Source organism: Elephas maximus, chromosome 3 (assembly GCF_024166365.1).
Source record: "Elephas maximus indicus isolate mEleMax1 chromosome 3, mEleMax1 primary haplotype, whole genome shotgun sequence".
NCBI classification, from domain to species: domain Eukaryota; kingdom Metazoa; phylum Chordata; class Mammalia; order Proboscidea; family Elephantidae; genus Elephas; species Elephas maximus.
In genome coordinates this window covers 16,360,549-16,374,153 of record NC_064821.1, presented here as the reverse complement: position 1 = coordinate 16,374,153, position 13,605 = coordinate 16,360,549, and the positions used below count along the sequence as shown (strand labels likewise).

General features: G+C 39.4%; 1 protein-coding gene across 1 annotated transcript in view; it reads left to right on the top strand.

The window, feature by feature from the left end:
* The first annotated feature begins 1,737 nt into the window (after nucleotides 1-1,737).
* LOC126070925 (vomeronasal type-2 receptor 26-like) overlaps nucleotides 1,738-13,605 on the top strand; it is a 43,973-nt gene continuing 32,105 nt past the window's right edge. Inside the window, 1 exon segment of the mRNA XM_049875253.1 lies at nucleotides 1,738-1,865. Within this exon segment, the coding sequence (XP_049731210.1) occupies nucleotides 1,738-1,865 (128 nt within the window).

The following is a 13,605-nucleotide window of genomic DNA, read 5'->3' as shown; positions in this document are numbered from 1 at the left end:
TAGAAATGGAGGGAACGTGCTGAACGAAATGAGAATTCCGAAACGAATAATCCATAGAAGTGATATCAAACTTTGCCATGAAGCTGGGGTTTCAATAAGTTATGTAACAGAAAAAGTAAAAAAGGAATCTATATCCACACTCCCTTTCCCTCGTGCAATCATTCTCACAGTGGCTGCATTTCTTCCCAGCCAAATCCTATACTTCTGTGCTTTTTTGTACAGATGGTGGAGATGCTGAGCAATCAGCAGGGAAGCCTATATTATATGGAAAATGGGAAGAATAATTAAGAGAGAGTATAAAAGAGTCAGAGAAGAGAGAGAGAATGAATCTGGGTTTGGAAGAGACTATTTGGAGTTGGAAGTCAAGATAAGATGGAAGCTTCTGGTAGCAGCTTTGGTACATGAGGATTTCGAGAAGGCTAAAGGTAAGAAAAAATATTTTAAGAAGTTCTGCTCTTCATATGGAATGTTCTTCCACTTTGGGCATTAATCTATAGTTTCTTCGAGAAATCTTATGCTATTTGAAATATTTCTTCCAACTTTATCACTTTAAGACAGAAATTTTTTTTTTTTGCTTCCAGCAATTAACTTAGTAAGTCTCATTTATATCCAAATCTTTTCTTTTCTCACTGATTTTGATGCTGCTTTTACAATATAATTATTATTGTTGTTGTTAGGTGCCCACGAGTCCATTCAGACTCATACTGACCCTCTGTAGGACAGAATGAATATAATAGCATCTGACTGTACTGGATTTGCTTGTGATCATTCTGCTGCATGGATATATCTATTTAGATTGAGCCAGTTTCACACTGGCTAAGCAAAGCTTCATGGTGCATGTAATAAAGAGGAGACCAAACCTTTTCTCTTCATTCTTGTTTGTAAAAAAAAAAAAAAAAAAAAAAAAACCCAGTGCCCTCAAGTCGATTCCAACTCATAGCGACCCTATAGGATTATCTTGCCCAGTTATTCTTGTGGCAAACATGGCTAAGTTGCCTTTCCAATATCTATTCTCAACTTTTTTTTTTTTTTAATAGTAGAACACTGGTTTAGTTTGGGATTGCAATATACCCAGCTAAAAACCTCAGTCTAGGGGTTGCCATGCCTATTAGTTTCCTATTGCTGCTATAAAAAATTACCATAAACTAGTGACCTAAACCAACATAAATTTATTATCTTTAAGTTCTGGAAGACAGATGTCCAAAATGAGTCCCACTGAGCTAAAAATCAAGACGTCTGCCTTCCTTTCTGGAGGTTCTAAGGAAAAATCTGTTTTTAGGTTTTCATCAGTGGTCCTTATGATGTGCCGTACATGAGATGTCATATTCTTGGGTAGGGAAATTCTCTTTCAGGACAGCTGGGTCCATTGGCAGTGAGGGAATCTGCATCTGGTGCCAAAGCTGAAGCCATGGGACCGAACTGGCAGTAAAGTTTTCTTTCTTTATGGTCCCATGGCCTCCAAGGAGTGGAGTCCTGGAGAATGGAGTAACAATTAAACAATGTATTTTTTGAGAACTTCTGAGAAATCTGCCTCTGAGCCCCCAAAGCTTTAAATTCTCCCTGTGCTGCTCAACTGCAACACACCGGCCACAGGCTAAGATCCCCCTCATTTGTAGTCCTCCGCTGAAAGGTCCATCCACTCCTGAGACCCAGCACTGGACACCACCTCCCTGCCTAGCCTGTACCCGTTGTTCAAAGGAGAAAGGGCCAGTGTAGCCCGGTCTGTGGGGTGATGCCATGGAGAAGCCAGAGAACTCCAGGGAGTTCTGTGGGCATGGGTTCTGTGGGAATGGATTTCAGGGGAAGGAAAGCTTTTATGAACCATGTCTTCTGGGGAACAGTCAGGGTGATGACATAGTGAAATGGTATTGATTCAAATTCTATACCGTCCAGGTCCCTACTCTGAAGGGGCTTCTCAGAGCCCATTCTCTCTGGTTCCCTTTCCTTCTTGCTTCCATCTCAGAGAACAATCTGCTCTTTGAGCAGAAATATTTACTCTCCCCTCAGGCTGTTCAGCTCTCAGGATTCTGCTCTGGTTCAACCTTAGCACCTCCTCTTATTTGTCAAGCACTGACTACAGGAGGCAGCGCTGCTCAGTGAGGAAGGCCCTGACTTGGAATCAGACAAGGGTGAGTTCTAATTCAGCCCTTTCCACATAGTAGCTGATGGACTGTATAAATATTCTTTACATACTAGGAACCTGCTTCTTCATCAGCACAACAGTGAGTACAAGGACCTCAGAGGAAGCTCGTGGTATGACAGATACAATGTGTCAATGTCTAGAATCTATTGTCTAGTGTCATTTGAAAAACACCATTTATTTATCATTCACATGATACGTTCCAACAAGAATTTTTAGAAAGTCTACACAATTACATAAGACAAAGGAAAATGTTTTAAACGTATAGAAGAAGAGAAACATTGGGTCAAAAGAAAAGAAAGGAAACATAAAATGAAGGGAGAAATGACAAAGTAAACAAAATTCATATCATAATATCTCACACAGGTGCCAACATTAGGTGCCTGATTTGGCTGTGTATATTCCAGTGAAGACAAAAGACTGTGTTTGTAGTGTTAGCATAAGATTTGGCTATATAAATGGAAAAACTCAATTAAAAGTACTTTAAACACAAAAGGAGTTTATTTTCTTATTCCATAAAAGAAGGGTCCAACATAATAGCTCCAGGTTAACATGAGTGCAAGCACTAGTCTATATTTCTGCTCTGCCATTCACAATGTGTGGTTTTTGTATATATGATGGCTTCTAGATTCCAGTTGTCATGTACAAACTGGGGGTAAGAAGAAGACGGAAAAGGGGAAATGTTTCTAAAGAGCATTCCAATATTCCCATCCCAAACCTTCCCTTCTATACCACTGACTACCCATAATTACAAGTGGAAGTGTGGTACTTCAGCAAGGCATATGTAACCAGTTGTCACCTGTTCAATTATCTTTGCTCTGTAGGGTTTTCAATGGTTGTGACCTTTCAGATGTAGATGGACAGCCTTTCTTCTGAAGAGAATCCGAGTGGATTCAAACCGCCAACTTTTTGTTTAGTAGCCTAGGTCTCAACTGTTTGTACCACCCAAGGCATATCTAACCAACTCCCTATAAAATTGGGTTTCTGTTAGTAAAAAAGAGAATATGTATGTTGGGTAGGGAATCTATGCTACAACCATCAGTTATAAGATTCACAGTATCCATAACATTAAAACATACTAATTCTGTAATGGAAGCATGACCCTGCCTCCTTAAAAAAAAAAGTGTCCCTGATTCTCATAGAAACATTACACTGTATAATATAATATAATGAGCAATGTCTTCAGCCAATTCCCTACAAGTAATCCAATCATGAATTTGAATATTCTTGAAATGATTCCTAGTGGAGGCTAAAGGCATCACACACAGTAAGTGTCACTCTAGGGAAAAAGGGAGGAGACAGGGACATTATATCCTGGCCCAGGTAGTCACGTGTTCTGAAGCAGGAACCTTGATGGGGCTAAACAGCAATATCCAAATGACTGGCAAGAATATCCTAACTCCCTAGGAGTGCAGACTGAGAGATGCCCTGCAGTCACTCTATTATTACTCTGAGTTTCATGGCTTTAATTAACCAGTTGTTATGAATCCTTTGATCTCCAAACCAAATGATTGCAATGGCCAGTACTTTGTATTTCCTGGGGAGTTTTGAATATTTTATGTACTAGTCTTATATGAATTGGATAAGAAAAAAATAATCTCTATCCCCCACTTTTATAATGACAACAGATCATTGATGGGTGGCCACATGTGGAAGTGGGAGATGCCCCAAGAGATCTGCAGTGAAACCCATCAGTTAGCTTTCTGTTTGTCTCTCCACCTGCAGTGATTCCCCTGTTTCTTGGATCTACCCTCAGTGGCTAGAAGAGATGTCGTAGGGATGCTCATGGGATGTCCCAGGGGAGCCTGGATATGCTCGGGTGGAACCTCCATGTCTCTGAGTGAAGGCAACAGGATTTCAATGAGTCTTGAACCAATGCATGCCTCCTTCCCTTTGAGTGTGGAGAAACTCCAGCTAAGATGTTCAGGCAGCGTTTCTCAGGGGCATTCTGCAGAGTAGAGGTCCAAACTTAAAGAAATGTTCTTTCTAAGGTAAAGACTCCCTGTGGTTGTGGATTCAAATGTTGGCCCAGATTTATACCATGGGAACTAAATGACAAGCAAAATTCCTATCTGTTTAGGTTCTTTTCCTCCCTGTAAGCTAAATCCGTCTGAGACGTTAGGAACACTAGAAAAATACTATTTGACGAGCAGGAATAGTATTTCGAGTGCTGAAGCCCTAGAAACAGCGGATACTAGCCCGTTCCCTTTGTCTGCAGCTCGCCACTCCCAGGTTGGAAATGAACTCACTTGTGCCTCCCATAGACATCACTCTGGTCCAGATAACCATGCCTGGTCCACCTCATACCCTTCTGTTCTCACCAAAAGCAGCCAGGGAGGAAAGTAACCTTGTAGGATGCAATCCAGAAAAGCTTAAAGAGACAAATAACTGCTGTGCCTAGACCATGTATTCTCAAGGGGGGTGATACCACCACCTAGGTGATAGAAATAGGTTCTTGGGAGTGTGAAAACATATGAGCCATTACAATGGTTTGTGGCCTTCTAAAGGGCCACAGTACCTAAACAGGCATACACTATATTTGTGGAATTAAAATTGCAAGAGTTTGTAGGTTGGTGATTAAGAGGGAAAATGCCTCTAAAGGCTCATTAGGGGGCAAAAATGAAAGAAAATTTGTGAAATGCTGGACCAAAAGTATGGAGGGAGGTATTTGTTGAGCAATAACTCCCAAAAAGGTCCTTGGGCGGTACAAAAGGTTTGCACTCGACTACATCCAATGGATCCTGGCTGAAACCATAGAATACCAGATAGATGTTTACTTGTGTTTTATTGACTATGCTAAGGCATTCGACTGTGTGGATCATAAGAAATTATGGATGACTTTGCAGAGAGTAGGAATTCCGGAACACTTAATTTTGCTCATGAGGAATCTATACATGGAAAGGGAGGCAGTTGTTTGAACAGAATAAGGGGATACTGAATGGTTTAAAGTCAGGAAAGGTATGCGTCAGGGTTGTATCCCTTCACTATACCTATACTATGTGTGTGCTGAGCATATAATCTGAAAAACTGGACTCGATGAAGAGGAATGGGGCATCAGGATTGGAGGAGGATTCATGAACAACCTGCATTATACGGATGACACAACCTTGCTTGCTAAAAGTGAAGAGGACTTGAAGCACTTATTAATGAAGATCAAAGACCACAGCCTTCAGTAGGATTACACGTCAACATAAAAAAAACAAAAATCCTCAAAACTGAAGCAATGAGCAACATCATACCAAATGGAGAAAAGACTGAGTTTGTCAAGGATTTCACTTTACTTGGGTGCATAATCAACACCCATGGAAGCAGCAGTGAAGAAATCAAGAGACACATTGCATTGGAAAATCTGCTGCAAAACACGTCTTTAAAGTGTTGAAAAATGAAGATGTCACCTTGAGGGCTAACGTGCGCCTGACCCAAGCCATGTTGTTTTCGACTGACTCATGTGCATGGGAAAGCTGGACAAGGAATAAGGAAGACAGAAGAATTGAGGCCTTCGAATTGTGGTTTTGGTGAAGAATATTGAATATACCATGGACTGCTGAAAGAATGAACAAATCTGTCTTGGAAGAATTACAACCAGAATGCTCTTTAGAAGCAAGGATGCCGGGACTACATCTCATATACTTTGGACTTGTCATCAGGCGGGATCAGTGTCTGGAGAAGGACATCATGCTTGGTAGAGCAGAAGGTCATCAAAAAAGAGGAAGACCCTCAACGAGATGGAGTGACACGGTGGCTGCAACAATGAGCTCAAGCGTAGTAACTATTTTGAGGATAGCACAGGGTCGGGCACTGTTTCGTTCTCTTACGCATAGGGTCACTATGAGTTGAATCCAACTTGATGGCACATAACAACGATAACAACTAACCTAAAGTTTGATGGTTTGAACCCTCCTAGCACACCATGGAAGAAAGGCCTGGTGATCTGCTTTCGTAATAGAAAACTCTATGGAGGAATTCTACTCTATAAGAAACACATAGGGTCAACATGAGTGAGAATCGGCTCATGGCAGAGGGCTTTGGTTTAACTCTCAGAAGACAAGAAGAATGCAAAGAGAGAGGAAAGCCCATTCTTTTAGGGTGGGGTTGTTCCATTCATGCATTTCATGTTTTCTTAACTCCTATTCTGGGTTTTTCTCATCCACAATTTCAGTGAAGGGCTTTGTGTCCTGATCAGCTGGAACCACAGTGTTGTTTTTTTTTTTTTAATTTTGTTAGCAAGAGCTAGCTTCTCCTCTTTATTTTATTCCCTCATTTTTCATAAGTGCGATCTCGTGTGTTCACGACTTCATTTATGAGTCCATTTCTTCATTCAACAAATATTCACTGTAAGCAAATACTATCTCTACATGAAGTATAATAAAACTTCCTATTTCATAGGTTTGTGGGGAAGATGAAATGACATAATGCATGAAAAGATGCAATGTCTTTCATACCAGGAACATAGCTCTCAATGAGTAGAATAGAGTTGTCAGATACTGAGTATCCCTAATATGCCAGACCCTGTTTCTATTTTTTTAGTATTCTGATTCAAATGTCCTTTCCTACCTGATCAGTGCAGCACATATGAAATCTAATGATTTTAGTTCATTTAATTGCTGTCCAAACACACAACTAAAAAATAAGTCATTACTTTAAATAACTTTTCAGTTGATATCCACCATCTTTCAGTTATAAATCATCATCTGCAAGAGATCATTTTGCCTTTCCAACATTAAGACTCTAATTTATTTTTCTTGTGTTATTGCATAGTATGAAACTCCAGACTACTGTACTGGATAGTGACCATATCATGCATCCTTATATTCTTTACAATTTTAGTGGGAATTTCTATGTCGTGTGCCACAGAGACTCCCAGCAAGGACCTTGTTTGGAGGTGAGTCTTTGTTGATTAGTCAGTTATTTCCTAGACTATGGATGTGCTCTACTTTTCTTTAAGTCAACTGTGGTTAGTTATATTTCCCTAAAAGAAAAGAACTATCTTGAGGTTTTCAGAATTTTTCCCATCGAGACAGACATGATTACATGTTCTCCACGTGCATGATCACAGCCACTATCTCAAAACTAATTCCCTGCATTCTGATTTCTCATATTAGTTTTTAGATTACACTTGTCCGAAGTTTGCTTTTGCCAAAGAATGCCTCTTGGAGTTATCAAATCTATAGCTTTCTTGTTTTAATTTCATTAGTTATCCTTTTATCTTTATTATTTACTATTTCCTGATTTTGGAAGTTTATTTTGATATATTTCATTGTACTTTTTCTAACTAGTTTTTAGTTACTTTTTAAAGTTTGTGTTTATGTGCCTGTACAAAAATTCAGATCTTAAACAAAATACCCTAAAACAAGATAGGAAGTCCTGGTGGTGCAGTGGTTAAAGTGCTTGACTGTTAATCAAAAGGTTGGCAATTTGAACCAACCAGCCACTCCATGGGAGAAAGATGCAGAAATCTGCTTCTATAAAGATTTACAACCTTGAAAACCCTATAGGAGGGTTCTACACTCTACAGCAGGGTCAGTATGAGTCCAATTCAATTTGACAGCAATAGGTATATTTTTCAGTTGAATTTCTTGAAATATTTTCTCATAATTAACTTCAGTAGAATTACTTAAAGTTTGTCTAAAAACTGATATAAAACAAACAACGAAACCCATTGTCATCGAGTGGATTCTGACTCATACTTGACAGTATAGGTCAGAGTAGAACTTTCCCATAGGGTTTCCAAAGCCGTAACCTTTAGAGGACTAGACTGCTATGTTTTTCTGCTGCACAGGAAACAGCCAAAATTTTGTGTAGCAGCGAAGTGCAGTATGATACCTACCGAAAGATTGTTGTTGTTGTTAGATGCCTTTAGTCGATTTCAGCTCATACCGACCCTGTGTACAACCGAAGGAAACACTGATCCTTCGCCATCCTCACAATCATTGCTATATTTGAGCCTATTGTTAATGTACTGTTGTAACCGCTTTTGAATAATCTACAGGAAAATTTTACCTGTGTGTCGTATTTATGATATTGATGGATAATTTCTGCATTTTATCCGGCCTCCTTTCTTTGGAATGGGTGCAAATGTGGACCTCTTCCCATAGGTTGGTCAGGTTGCTGCCTTCCAAATTTCTTCGCATAGATGAGCGAGCACTTCCAGTGCTACATCCATTTGTTGAAATATCCCAATTGGTATTGCATAAATCTCTGAAACCTTCTTTTTGGTCAATGCCTTCAGTGTGGTTCGAACCTCTTCTTTCAGTGCCATGGGTTCTTGATCACATGCTACCTCCTGAATGGCTGAAGGTCGACCAATTCTTTTGGTACAGTGACTGTGTATTCCCTCCGTCTTCTTTTGATGCTTCCTGCATTGCTCAATATTTTCTCCTTCAAATCCTTCAATATTGCAACTTGAGGCTTGACTTTTTTCTTCAGTTCTTTCAGCTTGAGAAATGGCAAGCATGTTCTTCTGTTTTGATTTTCTAAATGCAGGTCTTTGCACATTTCATTATAATATTTTACTGTGTCTTCTCAAGCTGCTGTCTGAAATATTCTCTTCAACTCTTTTACTTAATCATTTCTGTCTTTCGCTTTAGCTACACTACATTCAAGAGCAACTTTTAGAGTCTCTTCTGACATCCACTTTGGTCTTTTCTTTCCCGTCTATTTAATGATCTCTTGCTTTCTTCATGTATGATGTCTTTGAAGTCATTCCAGAATTCATCTAGTCTCTGGTCATTAGTGTTCAATGCATCAAATCTATTCTTGAGTTGATCTCTAAATTTAGGCGAGATATCAAGGTTGTACTTTAGCTCTTATGGACTTGTTGAAATTTTCTTCAACTTCAACTTGAGCTTGTATCTGAGCAATTGATTGTTGCAGAGTAGGTCCCTGACCTTGTTCTGACTGAGGATACTGAGTTTTTCTGTTGCACTGGGTTGTGAGTTCTTCCCACAGATGTAGTCAATTTGATTCCTGTGTGTTCCATCCAGTGAGGTCCACGTGTTTAGCCACCATTTATGTGGTTGAGGAAAGGTATTTGCAATGAATAATTCCTTGGTCTTGCAAAATCCTATTGTTTGAACTCTGGAATCATTTTTATCACCAAGCCATATTTTCCAACTACCAATCCTTCTTTGTTTCCAACTTCTGCATTCCAATTGCCAGTAACTATCAATGCATTTTGATTCCATGTTCAATCAGTTTCAAACTCAGAAGTTGGAAAAAATCTTCAATTTCTTCATCTTTGGCCTTTGTGGTTGGTGTGTAAATCTGCATAATAGTTGTGTATTAGCTAGCCTTTCTTGTAGGCGTATGGAAAATATCCTATCACTGGCAGCATTGTACTTCAAGATAGTTCCTGAGATATTCTTTTTGATGATGAACGCTACACCATTCCTCTTCAATTTGTCATTTTCAGCATCGTGGACCATATGATTATCTGATTCAAAATGCCCAATACCAATCCATTTCAGCTCATTATATTCTAGGATATTGATATTTATGAGTTCCATTTCCTTTTTCACAACTTGCAATTTTCCTAGATTCATACTTCACGCATTCCACTTTCAGATTATTAATGGGTATTTTCAGCTGTTTCTTCTCATTTTGAGTCCTGCCGCATCAGCAAATGAAGATCCCAAAAGCTTGTTAAAAATGCAGTTTCTGATTCTGCAAGTCTGGGTGGGTCTGGGCTACAGCATTCTTAAGAAGTTCCCAGGTGATACTGATCCTGCTTGTCCTTGAGAGGGTACATTTTGAGTCTGTGTTTAGGTTTGCAGATAGAAGAGGCAGCAAATGATACAATGTTACTGTGTAGAACTCACTCCCCAACTGAACTGAAGTAGGCAAAGGTAGTACTTTATTAATTCCTCCACTTCCAATGAAAGACAACATTTCTGTGTTGTTGGTTTGCTGAAAATTGAATGGTTCCTTGCTTCTATCCTGGTAGGTGTTTCATCCACATGGAATCAGTAAATCAAACAAGTGTTTAGAATTTATTCTTTTCAGATTTTTAGCCAAGTTAGAGATTCAGCTCATTCTCTTTGGGCTGTTTCTGTCCTCATGCCCGGTTACCTTCACTGGGAACCTGCTCATCATCCTGGCCATCAGCTCTAACTCCCATATTACCATTTGTTGATTTTGACCATTTTTTAAAGACACTCTTTCATCAGTACTACCTTCAAAATGCACATTATAGTTGGAGCACCTAACCTGGCCCTTTACCTGTTTTGGTAAATAAAGTTTTATTGGAACTCAGCCATGCACATTGGTGTATGTGTTATCCATGGCTGCTTTCCTGCTGGAAAAGCAGAGCTGTGTCATTGTCACAGAGAACACCTGTCCTGCAGAGCATGACATATTTACCACCTGGGCCTTGACTAGAAAATGTTTCCAAATCTTTGAATTAAAGAATTCTCATCTCTTGTATTCTAAACTTACTCTGTCAGGCATCTCAGGACACCACCAAAATTCTATAGTAGTAACATGAAATTCTATACTACCCATTGCTGTCTAGTTGATTCCAATTCAGAGTAGAACTGCCCCATAGAATTTCCAAGGAACACTTGGTGGATTCAAGCTGCCGACCTTTTGCTTACCAGCCATAGGTCTTAACCACTATGCGACCAGGGTTTCCAAAACTAGCAAGATGAAATTCTATAGTAGTAACCGGGCAGTGTTTTGTTCTGTTGTACATAAAGTCACTGTGAGTGAGAATAGTCTCGATGCCACCTAACAACAACAACAATAACATGAAATTCCATACAATACTGCATTCTCACAATTACTATATGAGATTAGAGTTTGTACTTTCTTTTCTGTATGCTTTTGTTGTTGTTAGGTGCCATCAGGTTGGTTCTGACTCACAGCGACCCTATGTACAACTGAAGAAATCAATGCCAGATCCTGCACTATCCTCACAATCATTGTTATGCTTGAGCCCGTTGTTGTAGCCACTGTGTCAATCTATGTCACTGAGGTCTTCCTCTTTTTTGCTGACCTTCTACTTTACTGAGCATGATGTCCTTCTCCTGGGACTGATCCCAGCTGATAACATGTCCAAAGTATGTGACACGTTGTCTCACCATCCTTGCTTCTAAGGAGCATTCTGGTTGTACTTCTTCCAAGACAGCTTTGTTCATTCTTTTAGCAATCCATGGTATATTCAATGTACTTCACCAACACCTCAGTTCAAAGATATCAATTCTTGATGGTAAATCAAACAAGAAATTGTACTTTTCCAAAAGACCTAAATAGAAAATACCATGGAGGCTGCTGCCTTGTCTTCTTAAATCTTAATATCTCCTCTGCCTAAAAAAATCTCTGAAACAGAAGAAAAGTGCAAAAAATTTTTGTTGAATGAATAAATTTAAATTAGCTTAAATCTTAGGTGATGTTATATTGTCTCAAGGATTTAAAATTATATGTCTAGCCTAAAAAAAAAAATATTCTTTTTTTTTTAAGTCTAGCCTGGAGTTTCCATAATGCATGTCTCCAAACAAGATCACTCCAAATTCATAGATTCTCCACATGAAAGTTTAATAGATATATCAAGTTTGACATGTCAAAAATCCTAATCTCTGTTGTTGTTGTTGTTAGGTGTCATTGAGTCGGCTCTGACTCATGGCAATCTGATGTACAACAGAAGAAAACACTGCCCAGTGCTGTATAATGCTCACAGTCATTGCTATGCTGCATCCCATTGTTGCATCCACTGTGTTAATCCATTTTATTGAGCAACTTCCTCTTTTTTGAAAACCCTCTAGTTTTCCAAGCATGACTGCCTTCACCAGGGACTGATTCCTCCTGATAACGTGTCAAAAGTACCAATGCAAAGTCTTGGTATTATCTCTTCTAATGAGCATTCTGGCTGCACTTCTTCCAAAACAGAATTGTTCATTCCACTGAAAATCATGGTGCATTCAATATTATTTGCCAATCCCATAATTCAAAGGCATCAGTTCTTCAGTCTTATGTGTTTTCCAGCTCTCACATGCCTATGAGGTGACTAAAAACAGCATGACTCGGTAAGGTGCACCTTAGTCCTTAAACTGGCATCTTTGCTTTTTAGCACTTTATAGAAGATTTTTATCAGCTGCTGCAGTCTGAAATTGATCGAACATGTAATCAAGATGCATTGATAATTACTGGTGATTGGAATGCAAAAGTTGGAAACAAAGAAGAAGGATCAGTAGTTGGATAATATGGCCTTGGTGATAGAAACAGTGCCAGAGATCGAATGATAGAATTTTCAAGACCAATGACTTCTTCATTGCACATACCTTCTTTCACCAATATAAACAGCAACTATACACATGGACCTCACCAGATAGAACACACAGAAATCAAACTGACTACATCTATGGAAAGAGATGTCGGAAGAGCTCAATATCATCAGTCAGAACAAGGCCAGGGGCCGACTGTGGAACAGACCATCAACTGCTCATCTGCAAGTTCAAGCTGAAACTGAAGAAAATCTGAGCAAATCCCTGAGAGCCAAAATATGCCCTTGAGTATATCTCACCTGAATTTAGAGACCATCTGAAGGATAGATTTGATGCCTTGAACACTGGTGACTGAAGACCAGACAAGTTGTGGAATGATATCAAGGACATCATCCATGAAAAAAGCAAGAGGTCATTGGAAAGACAGGAAAGAAAGAAAAGACCAAGATGGAACTCAGAGGCGGCTCTGAAACTTGCTCTCAGATGTCAAGGAGCTAAATCAAAAGGAAGAATTGATGAAGTAAAAGAACTGAACAGAAGATTTCAAAGGTTGTCTCAAGAAGACAAAGTAAAGTATTATAATGACATGTGCAAAGAGCTGGAGATGGAAAACCAAAAGGGAAAAACACACTCGGCATTTCTCAAGCCGATAGAACTCAAGAAAAAATTGAAGACTCAAGTTGCAATAGTGAAGGATTCCATGGGGAAAATACTAAATGATTCAGGAAGCATCAAAAGATGATGGAAGAAATACAGAGAGTCATTATACCAAAAAGAATTAGTCGATGTTCAACCATTTCGAGAGGTAGCCTATGATCAGGAACCGATGGTACTGAAGGAAGAAGTCCAAGCTGCTCTGAAGGCATTGGTGAAAAACGAGGCTCCAGGAATTGGTGCAACATCAATTGAGATGTTTCAACAAATGGATGGAGTGCTGGCAGCGCTCACTCGTCTATGCCAAGAAATATGGAAGACAGCTTCCTGGCCAACTGACTGGAAGAGATCCATATTTATGCCTATTCCCAAGAAAGGTGATCCAACTGAATGTGGAAATTATACAACAATATCATTAATATCACACGCGAGTAAAATTTTGCTGAAGCTCATTCAAAAACGGCTGCAGCAGTATATCGGCAGGGAACTGCCAGAAATTCAGGCCGGTTTCAGAAGAGGACGTGGAACTAGGGATATCACTGCTGATGTCAGATGGATCTTGGCTGAAAGCAGAGAATACCAGAAGGATGTTTA